Source organism: Bos indicus, chromosome 4 (genome assembly GCF_029378745.1).
Source record: "Bos indicus isolate NIAB-ARS_2022 breed Sahiwal x Tharparkar chromosome 4, NIAB-ARS_B.indTharparkar_mat_pri_1.0, whole genome shotgun sequence".
Classification (NCBI taxonomy): Eukaryota; Metazoa; Chordata; class Mammalia; order Artiodactyla; family Bovidae; genus Bos; species Bos indicus.
Genome location: NC_091763.1, coordinates 106,919,549 through 106,934,786, shown reverse-complemented (window position 1 = coordinate 106,934,786; position 15,238 = coordinate 106,919,549). Strand labels below are relative to the sequence as shown.

The window sequence follows — 15,238 nt, the reverse complement described above, 5'->3', positions numbered from 1 at the left end:
AGGTGGTGGTGGTAGTTGTTTAGTTGCTAGGTTGTGTCCGACCCTTGCGACCCCATGGACTGTAGCCCGGAAGGCTCCTCTGTGTGTGGGATTCTCCAGGCAAGAATACTGGAGGGGGTTGCCATTTACTTCTCCATTTCTTCTGTAAACCACAGACTTAAAATAAGTAATGGCACATAGGGTACTTGATAAATATTTATTGAGTGAATGAATACATAATGCATGAGTGGTTTTTATCATTATTTATTTTTTTTTTTAAACTTTTGGCTGTGCTGGATTTTTGTTGCTTTGCAGTGGCTTTCTCTTGTTGCAGTGAGCAAGGTCTACTCTGAGTGGTGCTCGGGATTCTCACTGTGGTGTTTTCTCTTGTGAAGCACAGGCTCTATGTGCAAGGGCTTCAGTAGTTGAAGCACAGGGGCTCAGCAGTTGTTGCTCAAGGTCGCAGAGCACACAAGCTTCAGTAGTTGTAGCGTGCGGGTTTGGTAGTTGTGGCTCGCAGAGTCTGGTTGGGGCACACAGGCTTAGTTACTCCACGCCACGTGACATATTCCTGAAACAGGGATCAAACCTGTGTCCCCTGCATTGGCAAGTGGATTATTATCCACCATACCATGAGAAAAGTCCAGCAGCTGGTTTAAAAGGTTTTATTTATTTTAAAATATTTTTCTAGTGTTAATGAGAAAGTGAACGTCGCTCAGTTGTGTCCAACTCTTTGCAACCCCATGGACTATACAGTCTGTGAAATTCTCCAGACCAGAATACTGGAGTGGATAGCTGTTCCCTTCTTCAGGGATCTTCCCAACCCAGGGATTGAACCCTGGTCTCCTGCATTACAGGTGGATCCTTTACCCGCTGAGCTACCAGAGAAGCCCAGTGTTAATGAGATATAACTGACAAAACATTGTGTAAATTTAAGGTATACAATGTACTGATTTTATACATATATGTGATTGTAAAATGATTATCACCATAGAGTTAGCTATCAGTTCCATCAAGTCACATAATTACCTTTTATTTTTTGTGGTGAGAACATTTAAGATCCAATGTTTAGCAATTTTTAGGTATATAATTCAATCTCGTTAACTATATTTGCTGTACTAATACAGATCTTCAGAACTTCCGCATCTTACGTTTGAAAGTTTATACACTTTGACACTCATCTCCCCAATCCTTCCTCCCCTGCCACCCAGCCCCTGATACCCATAGCTCTACTCTCTATTTCTTTCAGTTTAGCCTTTTTATTTTTAATTTTTAAAAGTTGAAGTCCAGTTGAGTACAATATTGTAGTAGTTTCATGTGTACAGCATAAGGATTCAACAGCCGAGTATTACACATTACAAAATGATGACCACAATAACCATTTGTCTCCATATAAAATTATTACTGTATGATTGGTTATAGTTCCTATGCAACACATTACATTCCTGTGACTTATTTATTTTATAACTGAAGTTTGTACATTTAATCCATTTCACTTTTTCTGCCAAAGCCCCACCTTCCTCGCCTCTGGAAACCATCAATTTGCTTTCTGTGTCTGTAAGTCTGTTTTTGTTTAGTTTTGTTTTCCTTGCTTTTTAGATGCCACAGATAAGTGAGAGCATGCCGTATTTCCCTTTCTGATTTATTTCACTCAGTATACCACCCTCCGAGTCTATTCATGTTGTTGCAAATTGCAAGATTTCATTCTTTTTTATGTTTGAGTGGTTCCATTGTTTATATAGAGCACATCATTTTACATTCATCTATTGATGGACGTTAAGGTTGCTTCCATATCTTGGCTATTGAAAATAATTGCTACAAAGAACATAGGGGTGCATGCATCCTTACAAATTGGTGTTTTTGCTTTCTCTGGGTAAATACCTAGCACTGAGTGTGCTGAATCATATGATAGCTTGATATTTAGTGTTTTGAGGAAACTCCATACTGTTTCACATAGTGGTTGCAGCGATCTACATTTCCACCAACAGCGCATGGGTGTTACTTTTCTTCCATATCCTTGGTAATACTATTATTTGTTGTCTTTTTGAGGACAGCCATTCTGACAGATGTGAAATGATATCTCATTGTGATTTCAATTGGTGTTTCTCGGATAATTAGTGATGTTGAGCATCTTTTCATGCGTCTCTTAGCAATCTCTTTGTCTTCTTTGGAGAAATGTCTATACAGATATTTTTTCATGTTGCGTTATAGGAGTCCATTATATACTTAAGAAATCCACCCCTCTTGCATGTATTATTTGGAAATACCTTCTTTCATTCAGTAGTTCAGTTTGCCTTTTCATTTTGCTGTTGGTTTCCTTTGTGTGCAAAAGGATTTTAGTTTCATGGAGTCCTATTTGTTTATTTTGCTCTAGTTTCCCTTGCCTGAGGAAACGGATCCAAAACGATATTGCTAAGACCAATGTCAAAAAGAATACTGCTTATGTTTTCTTCCAGAGGTTTATGGCTTCCGGTCTTTTGTTAGGTCCTCAATCCATTCTGAGTTTATTTTGTATATGACATAAGAAAATGTTCTAGTTTGATTCTTTTGAAGTAGCTGTCCAGTTTTCCCAGGCTATTTATTGAAGTAGCTCTCTACATCATTTTATAATTTTGCCTTCTCAGTATAGATATATTGACTATAGAAGTGTGGGTTTATTTTTGGATCTATGTATCTGCTTTTTAATAGTATCACAGTGTTTTGATTCTTATAGCTTTGTAATAGTTTGAAATCAGGGAACATGATGCCTTCAGTTTTGTTCCTCTTTCTCAAGAAGGTTTTGTCTCTTTGGGGTCTTTTGTGGTTCTATACACATTTTATGCATATTTTTCCTAGTTCTGCAGAAAAATGCCTTGGTATATTGATAGAGATTGCATTTAATCTGTAGATTACTTTGAGAAGTAAAAACATATTAAGAACAGTAATTCTTTCAATCTGTAAACACAGTACATTTTTTTATTTGTGTAATCTTAAATGACTTTGGTCAATATCTCATAATTTTCAGAGTACCTCTCTTTTTACCTCCTTGGTTAAGTTTATTCTTGGGTGTTTTGTCTCTTTAGAAACCTGTATGCAGGACAAGAAGCAACAGTTAGAACTGGACATGAAACAACAGGCTGATTCGAAATTGGGAAAGGAGTATGTCAAGGCTGTATATTGTCACCTTGCTTATTTAACTTATTTGCAAAATGCTGGGCTGGATGAATCACAAGTTGGAATCAAGATTACTGGAGAAAATATCAATAGCCTCAGATATGCAGAAGATACCACTCTAATGACTGACAGTGAAGAGGAACTAAGGAGCTTCTTGATGATGGTAAAGAGAAGAATGAAAAAGTTGGATTAAAACTCAACATTCAGAAAACTAAGATCATGGCATCTGGTCCCATTGTATCATGGCAAATAGGTGAGGAAAAAGTGGAAGCAGTGACAGATTTTATTTTCTTGGGCTCCAAATTCACTGTGGACGGCAGCCTCGAAATGAAAAGATGCTTGCTCCTTGGAAGGAAAGCTACAACAAACCTAGACAGCATATTAAAAAATAAAGATCACTTTGCCGACAAGGGTCCCTATAGTCAAAGCTATGGTTTTTCCAGTAGTCATGTATGGATGTGAGAGTTGGACCATGAAGAAGGTTGAGTGGCAAAAAATTGATGTTTTTGAACTGTGATGCTGGAGAAAACTCTTGAGTCTCTTGGACAGCAAGGAGTTCAAACTAGTCAATCCTAGAGGAAATCAACCCTGAATTTTCACTGGAAACACTGATACTGAAGCTGAAGCTCCCATACTTTGGCCACCTGATGTGAAGAGTCAGCTCATTGGAAAAGACTCTGATTTGGGGGAAGATTGAGGGCAGGAGAATGGGATAACACAATATGAAATGGTTGGATGGCATCACTGACATAATGGACATGGATGGAGTTGTTTAAACTCTGGGAGATACTGAAGGACAGGGAAGCCTGGCATGCTGCAGTTTATGGGGTCACAAAGAGTTGGACCTGATTGAGCTACTGGACAACAACAAATGCTGGTTTCACAGAATGATTTGGAAGTATTTCTTCCTCTTCAATTTTTAGGAATAGTTTGAAATACAAACTATTCTTAAAAACACAAAAACTTAGGGGGATGCCACATCAGTTTTTAGATGTTTAGTGATCTAGGGCTTGTTGCAATATGTTTTCCAAGTGGAGATTTATTGAATCTTGAACAACTTACCACCGAAAACATGGCAACCTTCTTGGAAGCCCTTTGACTTTGCAGGCAGAGTTTACTAAACTGGAAATGATAATGTGACATCATTGGGTGACTCCAAAGGAAGCCAGTTTTGAGTGGTATCCAGAGGAAAAAAAGGGGTTCTATAGCAGGTTCAAACTTTAGCATGAACAGTCTTGCTATGACTGAATTGTGTTTCTTGCAAATTAATATGTTGATGCCCTCCTTCCCTTCCCCTTAAGTGACTGTCCTGGGGCCTTTTACGAGGTGATTCTGGTTAAATGGGGTCATTATGGTAGAACTCAGAAGAGGTGCCATTATAAGCTGAGGAAGAGACACATTGCTCTCTTTACCCCATATGAGGACACAGTGAGTAGGTCGCTGCATATAAGCAAGGAAGAGAGCCTTCCCTAGAACCTCGTTGTGGTGGCATCTTGATCTCAGACTTCTAGCTTCCAGAACGGTGAGAAAATAGATTTCTGTTGTTTAAGCCACTCAGTCTATCTTATTTTGTTATGGCAATCTGAGCTAACCTGAATCCTTTATTTTGGCTATGTCACTTGGCAGAACCCATGGTGCTGCAGAGATCTAGGGTAGATTAAGATTGCTGACTGTACTCTCTGGTTAGCCTCAGGCCGAGAGTTGCAGTCTAGACCAACAGGATTCTGGAGTAAGTCTGTTCTCTCTGCAGCAGAAAACTAATTTTTTTTAAAGGTTCTTTTGGACACTAAATAGATGCAATTTCTGACAATGAAACATCAAGAGACCAGAATTCCCCATTATGACATAGGCATTAGTAGACCCAGAAATAATGTATTTGAGTGGACATAGCCGCAGTCTTCACACAATGGAAACACCACAGTTAAGTATGAACACAACTTGGTCCAAAGGGCCTGTGGTACAGAAAAACATGGTTCATACCCTATGTCACCTACTCTGCACTGATGCCAGCTGCACTGATACCAGCCTGCACTTTCTTGTCTTCAGATTGTGCCTACAGCCTCATGGGTTGGGGAGGTCCTTTGTTTAGATTTTGGAGGAAATCAACCCCGTGTGACTCACAGATTTGTTGGCTCAATATGTTTTTGTGAACTAAAGTTGGGTGATTGCCAAACTAAAACTTAACTTGGGTATGCAATAGAAAAACGCAGGTGGGGGGAAATAATCTTAAAGGGCAGAGCTGCAAGCAATATACCTGGTCATCAGTTCTGTGAGGTTGGAAAAGTGTCTTGAGGTAAAGATATACATGGACTCCTGGGGAGTGGCATATTTCTTGGCTTGTTGGTCTGGAGCCTCAGGGGAACAAGGTTGGCGTATTCAATACAGAAGTTCTGGAGAAGAGCCATCTGAAAGAACTGATACATTTGAACAGAATGTTTGGTTCTTGGTGTCTCATGGAAGTGCTTATAAGAAAGTATGTAACACAGAGGAGGCATTGAACAATTAGAGGGTGGGATGAGTGGTTCTATGGGTGTCAGCAGCTCCTGCCCTTTGCCACCCAAGTCCTTATGTAATGGCTAAAATGGTGGTGGCTGATACGAAATAGACACTTCTATCACTGCAGTTGACTTGACTTATGCCCCGAGATGTTAAAGTATATGCTAAAATCACACAGGGAACTGTACTCAATATTAGGTGATAACCTATGAGGTAAAAGAATCTGAAAAAAAAAATTATATATATATATATATATATATATATATATATATATATATAACTGAATTGTTGTGCTATACACCTGAACCTTACATGATATTGTAAATCAACTATACATCAATAAATAAATTATATGCTAAAATACCCCCCAAAATGCACTTCTTCCCATAAATAACTTAGATGTTGCAGCCGCTGGCCTTTCAATAACAAAGACTAGTTCTGTGACCTCAATAATGTACCATTTCTCAAGGAGACCATTCGAGAGGATAATGATTACACAGGATCCTTTTGATTCCTGACAGGGCAGTATTTTGTCTCTACTGACATTGATTCATGTTCTAGGTATGGATCTTCCCTGCCTGCTGTGTCTTAGCCAGCATGACTTTCTCAGGGTTCACAGAGAATCTGATTACTAGACCCATCTAACATCTCCTTAGATCAATGGAATCTTTCTTCTTTTAAATGAAAGAGTTTCCACTACAGGCACATGATCAAGATATATATTGATTTTTCATTACTTTCATTATCAGGAAACTCTTGACCCTATGGTATGCTACACAAAGCTCATACATAAGCAGCAAGGAAATTACTCGGGAGTCACACTCTTTAGGGGATATGGTGATGTCCTTCAAGATGCGGCATATAGTCTGAAACAATGGCTCTTCAGTGGTTCTTTTTCTATGATAGCAAAAATAGATTGGCCTAGAAGCCCATAAATCAATAATGGTCTTTCTTACTGTCACTTCTTGTTATGGAAGTGCTGGGTCAGAAGGTATGTACATAAATAACTTAAGTACTAGTAGTTCTCCAGATGGCTGCACCTGTTACACACTCCCACTTGGAGCTCTGAATGGTTCCCCATAACCCTTCAATTCCCACTTATAGTAGGTAGCTCCTTGATTTCTGAGTTTTGCCAAGTGATGAAAGAACTTGGGCACAGAGATGGTACATCGCGTAGGAACCCAGCTCATGTGAACTCGTGAGTCTTTTCCTTGCTACCAGCTGAAGAGGAGCAAGATGTAATAATTTAGGGCTTCAGATTCATTGAACTTTCAGATAACTGGGAGAGACAGCTGGATGCACCTGGACTGAAATAGAAGGGAAACTTAGAACCGTTGGTCAGTTCTGTCCTTAATTTGTATCACTAGGGACAATTCTCTCTCTCTGGACATTTCCTCTCCTGAGTTAAATGGTAAGAATAGTTCCTATCTTCTTTTTCTCATCATTGGCTAGGGAGTGGATACTCATGTATCATATCTGAGAAGTTTTCTTAAAAATACTGGTTCCTTAGGACTGGGGATGTCTGAGCAGACACAGTACTGAGTTTTGGGGGAAAGAACACAGATAGGACAGTGAGAAGTCAGTAGGAAGTTTATTTTCCAGTCTACACAGATGCCCACAAACTCAGAAATGGAAGACTTTCCAGATCAGAGTGTTATAATGACATCACGTGTGATAACAATTTCATAAACAGGGGTGGAGATAGTCACACCAGGAGGGCATATATTCTCCTCTGACACAACTTGAGCCTTCCCTGTTATGATCCCATTTTCTGGAGAGAAGAAGCAAAGCTGTGTCAGGCAACTGGACTCCATATGCAAGCCACCCTATCCTGCCTTTTGCTGTGTCTGACGCTCAGCCCCGTTTGTCAGGCTTGCAGCTGTTAGGAGTGTCGCCCGTCTGCCACATCGAATCATCGCCCACACTGCCTCTATGTCTTGTGTTTCCTTCTTACTCCAATACCTTGTTCCTTTTGCTTTCTGCCATGTCTCAGTTCCACCTTGACAATTTGCCCTCTCCTCACATTTCCCCTTCTCTGACATGAATGCTCAGCAGGAAATTTCTTCACTTACCAGGTGCGTCTATCTCCCAGAAGAATCTTCTTGTACTAACACCACACAGACAGCTAGTAAAATGAAAGTTACCATAAAGAAAAAAGACCGTATCAGAGACGTCCAATGTGGTTTTAACCTGAAGAGAAGAAGATGAGAAAGGGTTTACGAGAGTAGACCTGACTGAAGCAGCCCTGAAGTGACCATTAAGCAAAGTAAACATTTTTGAGGCCTACACTGAAGGGGGAACCAGGGGTTTCCCCCAGACATCACCAGTTAATACATTCAGGGCCAGACTTGACTTTAATGAACTTTTGGTAATTCTCTTTATTGGCTCTGTTGACCTTTAACCTGAATTGTTAAAAAGATGTCTTGGATGTGGTGAATGTCAAAGTTTTAAAGTTGGGTTTGAAGGTATCCTCAGATACCACACTTGTTTCTGTCCCCTGGTGTGGGAGCCAACCCGCCTTGAGGGTCTGGCTAGCATTTAACTCATCAACTGATGTGTGAAATGTTCTTTGTTTTGAGGAATGGACGAGTAAGGGGCTCACCATGGTTGGACTGTGTTTAGTTCTGCACTGAAGTTCCCAAAATGGAGTAGGCAGGAAATGATTTCAGTGAACTTGTCTTTTGTCTGGTGAACCAAGATGGTTGTGGACGTTGGAAACATTATTTTGTCTGCTCTGATGTGGTGGGGGGAAAGCTCACCAAACAAATACAACAGGGTTTATTGTCCCAAGTGTCCTGCCTTCCAGCTTTGTGGTGTGGCCTTTATCCCTCTGAGCTTCTCGTTTTACTTTTGTGAGATGGAGGTGTTGATACTTACATATCTAAGTTACGAGTCCATAGCTTTCTGTGCTTTGTGCATGGTAAAGAGCTTTATGAGGTAAAGCGCTATATGTGTTGCACAAATAATACCTACTTAGAGTCTGAAAGCACTTGGCCAACTAGTACTTGGTGCCTGATTTCCTCCTCAAATAGGATTAGAAAACCTTTACTCAGATACAAACTCTAAGGAATGACTGAGATTCTCAGATGGGAGAAGAAATCTGCTGAGGTCATACCTGAGAAGAGAAAGTACCAAAAGCTTCCTGAAAAAAAGCTTCAGAGATGAACTCTGGAAAAGGCATGCTCAACAGCATTTCTAGCATCATTTATATTTGAATAAATATCCGATACTCTATGTAATTCATAGGGTTTTTGGTCACTATGCAACTTTCCCGTCTGTTGGCATATGTTTCCTAAAAACCCTAAGGAGGCCTTGAAGGAGTTGGGGATTGCTATCAAATACGGAGAAGCAAGAGGTCTAGGATCTGATATGAAGAGTCATGGAAGCCAGTGGGGAAAGGTATTGGAGGTAGGGACTGGGAAAGCCGGTTCTGGTCTGACAGTCTCCCATCTGTGAGGGAGCCCATGATTACCTCACGGTTGCAGCTTCCCTCTCATCTGCCATGGCCTCCTGAGCATAGTCTCCCTCAAGCTCATCACTTCACAGGATGGGGCTGGGGACGTGGATGGCTCAGTTCCAAGAAGCTCCTTCCTCACTGACACCCAGTCTTATCCATCTTCGTTTTTTGTCCTCACTCTTATTGCTTTTCTCTCTTTTCTCTTCCCTTCCTCTGGTGAAGTATCCTGACATGCTTTTGGTCCTCCACTAGTTTATTCTCTATACCATCAATTGATTTTTCAAAAGTTTTTTTATTATGGTAAAATTCACATAATATAAACATACTATTTTGGCCATACTTCACTGTACAGTTCAGTGGCACTGAGTACATTCACATTGTTGTGCAACTGTCACCATCATTCGTCTTTCAATTTTTCACCTTCCTAAATGATGCTCATGACTATTCCAGGAGTCATGTATGGATGTGAGAGTTGGACCATCAAGAAAGCTGAGTGTCAAAGAATTGATGCTTTTGAACTGGGGTGTTGGAGAAGACTCTTGAGAGTCCCTTGGACAGCAAGGAGATCAAACCAGTCAATCCTAAAGGAGATCAGTCCTGAATATTCATTGGAAGGACTGATGCTGAAGCTGAAGTTCCAATACTTTGGCCACCTGATGCGATGAACTGACTCATTCGAAAAGGCCCTGATGCTGGGAAAGACTGAAGGTAGGAGGAGAAGGGGGTGGCAGAGGATGAGATGGTTGGATGGCATCACTGACTGGATGGACATGAGTTTGAGCAAGCTCTGGGAATTGGTGATGAACAGGGAAGCCTGGTGTGCTGCAGTCCATGGGGTTGCAAAGAGTTGGACACAACTGAGTGACTGAACTGAACTGAATTGAAACTGATCCTCTATCCCTAATACCAGACCACCTTACCTGGGTCCTGATAAACCTGTTTGCAGGACAAGAAACAACAGTTAGAACTGGACATGGAACAACGTACTGGTTCAAAACTTGGAAAGGAGTATATCAAGGCTGTATATTGTCACCCTGCTTATTTAACTTATGTGCAGAGTATATCATGGAAAAGGCCAGGTTGGATGACTCACAAGCTGGAATCAAGATTGCCAGGAGAAATATCAACAATCTCAGTTATGCAGATGATACCACTTTGATGACAGAATTGAAAGAGGAACTAAAGAGTCTCTTGATGAAGTTGAAAGAGAATGAAAAAACTGGCTCAAAACTCAACATTCAAAAAACTGAGATCATGGTATCTGGTCCCATCACTTAATGGCAAAAGTAGAAACAGTGACATTATATTTTCTTAAGATTCAAAATCACTGCTAATGTGACTGCAGCCACAAAATTAAAAGATACTTTCTCCTTGGAAGAAAAGTTATGACAAACATAGAAAGCATATTAAAAAGCAGACACATCACTTTGCCAACAAAGGTTCTTATAGACAAAGCTATGGCTTTTCCTCTAGTCACATATGGATATGAGAGTTGAACCATAAAGAAAACTGAGTGCCAAAGAATTGATGCTTTTGAACTGTGGTGTTGGAGAGACTCTTGAGAGTCCCTTGGATTGCAAGGAGATCCAACCAGTCCATCCTAAAGGAAATCAACAGTGAATATTCGTTAGAAGTACTGATGCTGAAGCTCCTAGACTTTGGCCACCTGATTTGAAGAGCTGACTCACTGGAAAAGACCTTGATGCTAGGAAAGATTGAGGGCAGGAGGAGAAGGGGACGATAGAGGAGATGTTTGGATGGCATCACTGACTGAATGGACATGAGTTTGAGAAAATTCTAGGAGATAGTGAACAACAGGGAAGCCTGGTATGCTGCAGTTCATGGTCTTACAAAGGGTTGGACATGACTTAGCAACTGAACAGCAATCCTATAAAACACTAGCTCCGCATCCAACCTCCCCACCCCCTAACCCTGCCTCCAGGCACCTACCCATGTATTTTCTGAATTTATGAATTTGACTATCATATCCATACCATCACTTCTTCATCTTTAAAATGGACATAGTAATACACACATTCCAAATGGGGTTTCTCTGAAGTTCAAGGCAAAAGCATTTGTAGGTGACTTCTTTATAAGATAATGTTTCACTTCATATCAGTCGTGATGACTGCAGTTGTTTAGAAGGGAATTTCTTTTTCCTCCCCATGTACCATAACCTCCAATTCTTCACTTACCACTATGCATTGAGATATGAGATTTGAAACTTCAAGTGTTATCACGTAGCCCGTTGAGTTGTCGATTTGAGAAGTTGTCAGATTCGCTGAAATTACATTCTGTCTAGATATGGCAAAAGAGGCAGAAATCCAAAGTCAGATCAAAGTCCAGGATTGAGGTAGCCTGGGAGGTAATATGGAAACAGGGGAGGCAGAGAGAGCTGGGGGATGAAAGGAGTAGGGAAGATACAGAAGCATCAATACCATCACTCCTAAGGATCTACTTTGCATGACCCCCACCTACAGTCTCTCTGTGTCCAGCCAAGACACACCTATTTGGATGTGAGTGGGTGCTAAGTTGCTTCAGTCATGTCTGACTCTTTGCAACCCCATGGACTATAGCCCACCAGTCTCCTCTGTCCAAGGGATTCTCCAAGCAAGAATACTGGAGTGGGTCACCATTCTCTTCTCCAGGGGATCTTCCCAACCCAGGGATTGAACCCACACTAGTACCACCTGGGAAGCCCACCTATTTGGATACCTACAAGTGAACATAGGATATTTACATTTTGGGTTTTTTTGGTCAGCTAATGAGGGCAGAGATATGGGCTGAAAGAGCTGATTTCCCTTCATTACAAACTCCTGACTGAATCTCAGCGGTTCTATCTGAGGTAGAAGTGATTTGATTGCATGGTTTATTTTAGCTTCTGATGCACTTCCTTCCATTTTTCTTGTGTAACCATCCCATCATCCAGGGAAACTCCTTCTCCTCCACTAGTGGAAGGATATGAAGCTCTAAGAATCTGAAATATTTATTGTATCAATGAATTAAGTTTTAATAGGATTCATTTAGCTCAGCTTTGTTCATCAACCCACTGTTCCTTAGGCCTAAATTGAGGGGAACCTGGAAGTACTACTTAGTTAACCTAAAAGAATTGACCCCCAGCATACCCTGCACGAGCTTCCCAGATAGTGTAGTGCTGAAGAACTCACCAGCCAATGCAGGAGACATAAGAAACATGGGTTTGATCCCTGGGTTGGGAACATAACCTGGAGGAGGGCATGGAAATCCACCCCAGTATTCTTTCCTGGAGAATCCCGTGGACAGAGGAGACTGATGGTCTATAATCTGTGGGATAAGGAATCCACCTGCAATGTTGGAGACCCTGGTTCAATTCCTGGGTCTGGAAGATCCTCTGGAGAAGGGATAGGCTACACACTCCAGTATTCTTGGACTTCCCTGGTGGCTCAGCTGGTAAAGAATCCGCCTGCAATGCGGGAGACCTGGGTTTGATCCCTGGGTTGGGAAGATCCCCTGGAGAAGGGAAAGGCTGCCCATTTCAGTATTCTGGCCTGGAGAGTTCCGTGGACTGCATAGTCCATGGGGTCACAAAAAGTCGGACATGACTGAGTGACTTTCACTTTCAGTCCATGGGGTGTGACCCCATGGGAGTTGGACACAACTGAAGCAACTTGGCATGCACCCCCCCACACACACACCCCAAACACAGCCTCTGCCCTCTTTGCCTCTCTTCCCCTTAGAGAAATCCCCAAACTTGTCAGGAATCCTTTTACCAAAATTTCCAAGGCTCCATTCCTGTCTGTTATATGCTCCTTTCTCTATATTCTGTTTCATGTCAGTGTTTCCTTGGGCATTCCTGACTTCTTTCTGAAACTCAGTGCCTCCCTATTTGCAAATACATAGACCCCTTTCAATGCCTCTCCATCCACCAATGATATAGCTGGAGGCCAGTGTTGTTACATCATGGCTCTGCATACAGGAACAGGTCCAGGGGGAGGCAGGATCCCAGAGCATGCTTCTACTGTTCCATGATTAGAGAACCATGCTCAGACCTTGCAGACTCTGAACTCCAGTGTATGAGGAGGACCATATAAAGAAGATGAGACTGTTGCCAATGAAATGACAAGGATTATCTCGGTTGGTGGATCAGAACAACACTTTTTATTGGGTAGTGACCAGGGACATGGCCCTTCTTGTATGGCTCAAACATCTTATTCAAAGTTTAACCCACAACTATAGACCAAGCTCAGATTCCTGCCTATGTTTCTCTTTTGTGGCAAAAGGAGAGACTGATAAAAGGATGGGAAACTGAGTTAAAACACAAAGTAGCTGTAGGTTATGGATTCAGTAACCTCTCCAGCAGGTTCTGAACAGGGAGAAAGTGAGACATGAGACACAAATAGTGAAAATTCCTAGGATGGTCCTTTGGAGAAGGAAAATAATATTTAGGTGCATAATGTGGGTTTCTGGGTTGGCAAAAGGGTCGTCCATGGAAGATTCTCTGTAGGGAGGAAAAACAGATGACTTACATTTGTCCTTGAGCTGTGCCAGTCCGCAGTGTCAGGCAGAGACCCAGGAGCAGGGCAGCAGCACTGGTCTTGAAGAGAAGCTGAAGAGCATGCATGCTGGAGGAATTTGGTGCCCAAGAAGCCTGTGTTCCCAAGGAGCAGGATGGTTCTTTATAACTCTAGCACAATGACCCTGGAGCTATGAGGACAGGTTCACTTGGCCAAAATCATCACACCTGAGGGATTTCCCTCATTGCTAACTTTTCCCTATCGTGTGTGAGAAAGGTCAATGTTTGGCTGGAACTTAATTAAGGAAAGGGAGGAAGGAATGAATTGGACCATTTCCATTTGTTTTTCAACGTTGAAGTGTTCCTGGCTCATTAAGATAGATCCTGCCTTAACTGTTTTAAACAGGATTCTTTCCTTTTCTAAGTCCTACTTCTTAATCCTTGTTCTACGTGTAAAGATCCATGAGATGTCCTTTCCCTTTGTCCTGTATGTGACACATGTCTTGTCTTCCTCTCAATGCCTCAACCCTAAAATTTGCTATAGATTTTAGATGTAGAATAGATGCCATGAAACTAATGTCCCTACTCCTACCTTCTCTGATTTGCATTTTTGGTTCAATGAATCATCTCTGGGTATAAAGTGTGTTTAAAGAGAATTTAATCCATGGGAATGGAAAAACTCAGATGAGATGAGGGGAGACCAGATATATATGGTGTGCATTTCTTTTAAAAAAAATTTGTTTATTTATTTATTTTAATTAATTTATTTTAATTGGAGGCTAATTACTTTACAATATTATAGTGGTTTTTGCCATGCATTGACATGAATCAGCCATGGGTGTACATGTGTATTTCTAATGATACTGCCAACAAGCAGGAAGCTGGATAAAATGCCTTTCTGTGATTGAATTGGTTTGTTAGGAGCCTTGAATTCACATTACCTTTGTGGATGCTGCTTTCCTGAAGTGTCTCAGAAAAGGTCCTGTCATCTCAGTTCTATGCTTCTCTAGCTTCAGTTACTGCTCTGTCTGCTTCTAATTGCAGGAAATTACGTTGCAAGGATAGATTTTTAAAAAGCCCATTTGGAAGGACTTTTATGATCATCTCTAATTATCTATAAGAGAAAATGGTATCTGAGGAAACAGAGAATTAGGGTGACTAGGGAACTCATGGAATTTCCCACCTGCTATCCAAATGTGAGAACCGTGGAAGAGCTGAGGGTCCTTGCGTCAGATGGGGAGGTAAAGTCCAAGAGTGAATTAGTTGGGGCAGCTGAGAGTGCTTCACTCTTACTCCTAAAGGGTATCTCAGAGAACTAGAGTGCTGAAGCTAAGCCTGACCTTGAGATGCCTTAAGGCTAGAGCAAGACCAGGAAAGGTTGCTTTCATTCCTCATTTGTATTTTATGCAGTATTGTCTATGAATCAGGAGGGGCCTCTCTCTAACTCCAGGTGCTTTACAGCAGGTCTTCTGCTGCCTGGGTCACTATGCCTTTCATCTCTGTTTTCTCTCTTGTGGTTCAGTCTCTGATGTGTCTGACTCTTTGACCCTATGGACTGTAGCATTCCAGGCTTCCCTGTCCTTCACTATTTCCCAGAGTTTGTCCATCCTCATGACCATTGAGTCAGTGATGCCATCCAACCATCTCATCCATTTCCTTCT

The 15,238-nt window shown here is 41.4% G+C and overlaps 1 protein-coding gene across 2 annotated transcripts; it reads right to left on the bottom strand.

Annotated features, from left to right (window-relative positions):
* Positions 1-1,218: 1,218 nt before the first annotated feature.
* On the bottom strand, positions 1,219-13,742 carry LOC139182637 (prolactin-inducible protein homolog). Of its 2 annotated transcripts, none has more exons than XM_070787390.1 (4): positions 13,591-13,742; positions 11,281-11,383; positions 7,701-7,818; positions 1,219-3,045 (listed from the first exon to the last, which is right to left on the bottom strand). In XM_070787390.1, the coding sequence occupies exons 1-4, from the start codon at positions 13,683-13,685 to the stop codon at positions 3,038-3,040; spliced, it is 324 nt and encodes a 107-aa protein (XP_070643491.1). In that variant the 5' UTR covers positions 13,686-13,742; the 3' UTR covers positions 1,219-3,037. The 2 variants fall into 2 exon arrangements, with proteins under 2 accessions (XP_070643491.1, XP_070643490.1); XM_070787389.1 differs by lacking the exon at positions 1,219-3,045 and adding an exon at positions 7,201-7,399.
* Between the last annotated feature and the right edge of the window lie 1,496 nt (positions 13,743-15,238).

Bases quoted from the DNA above. Each gene is read 5' to 3' on its own strand.
- LOC139182637 (XM_070787389.1), bottom strand. From the start codon at position 13,685: ATGCATGCTCTTCAGCTTCTCTTCAAGACCAGTGCTGCTGCCCTGCTC. The intron at 11,384-13,590 runs GTAAGTCATCTG...TGCCATATCTAG, and splicing joins GGCACAGCTCAAGGACAAAT to ACAGAATGTAATTTCAGCGA. The intron at 7,819-11,280 runs GTAAGTGAAGAA...TCTTCTCTTCAG, and splicing joins TCATATCTCAATGCATAGTG to GTTAAAACCACATTGGACGT.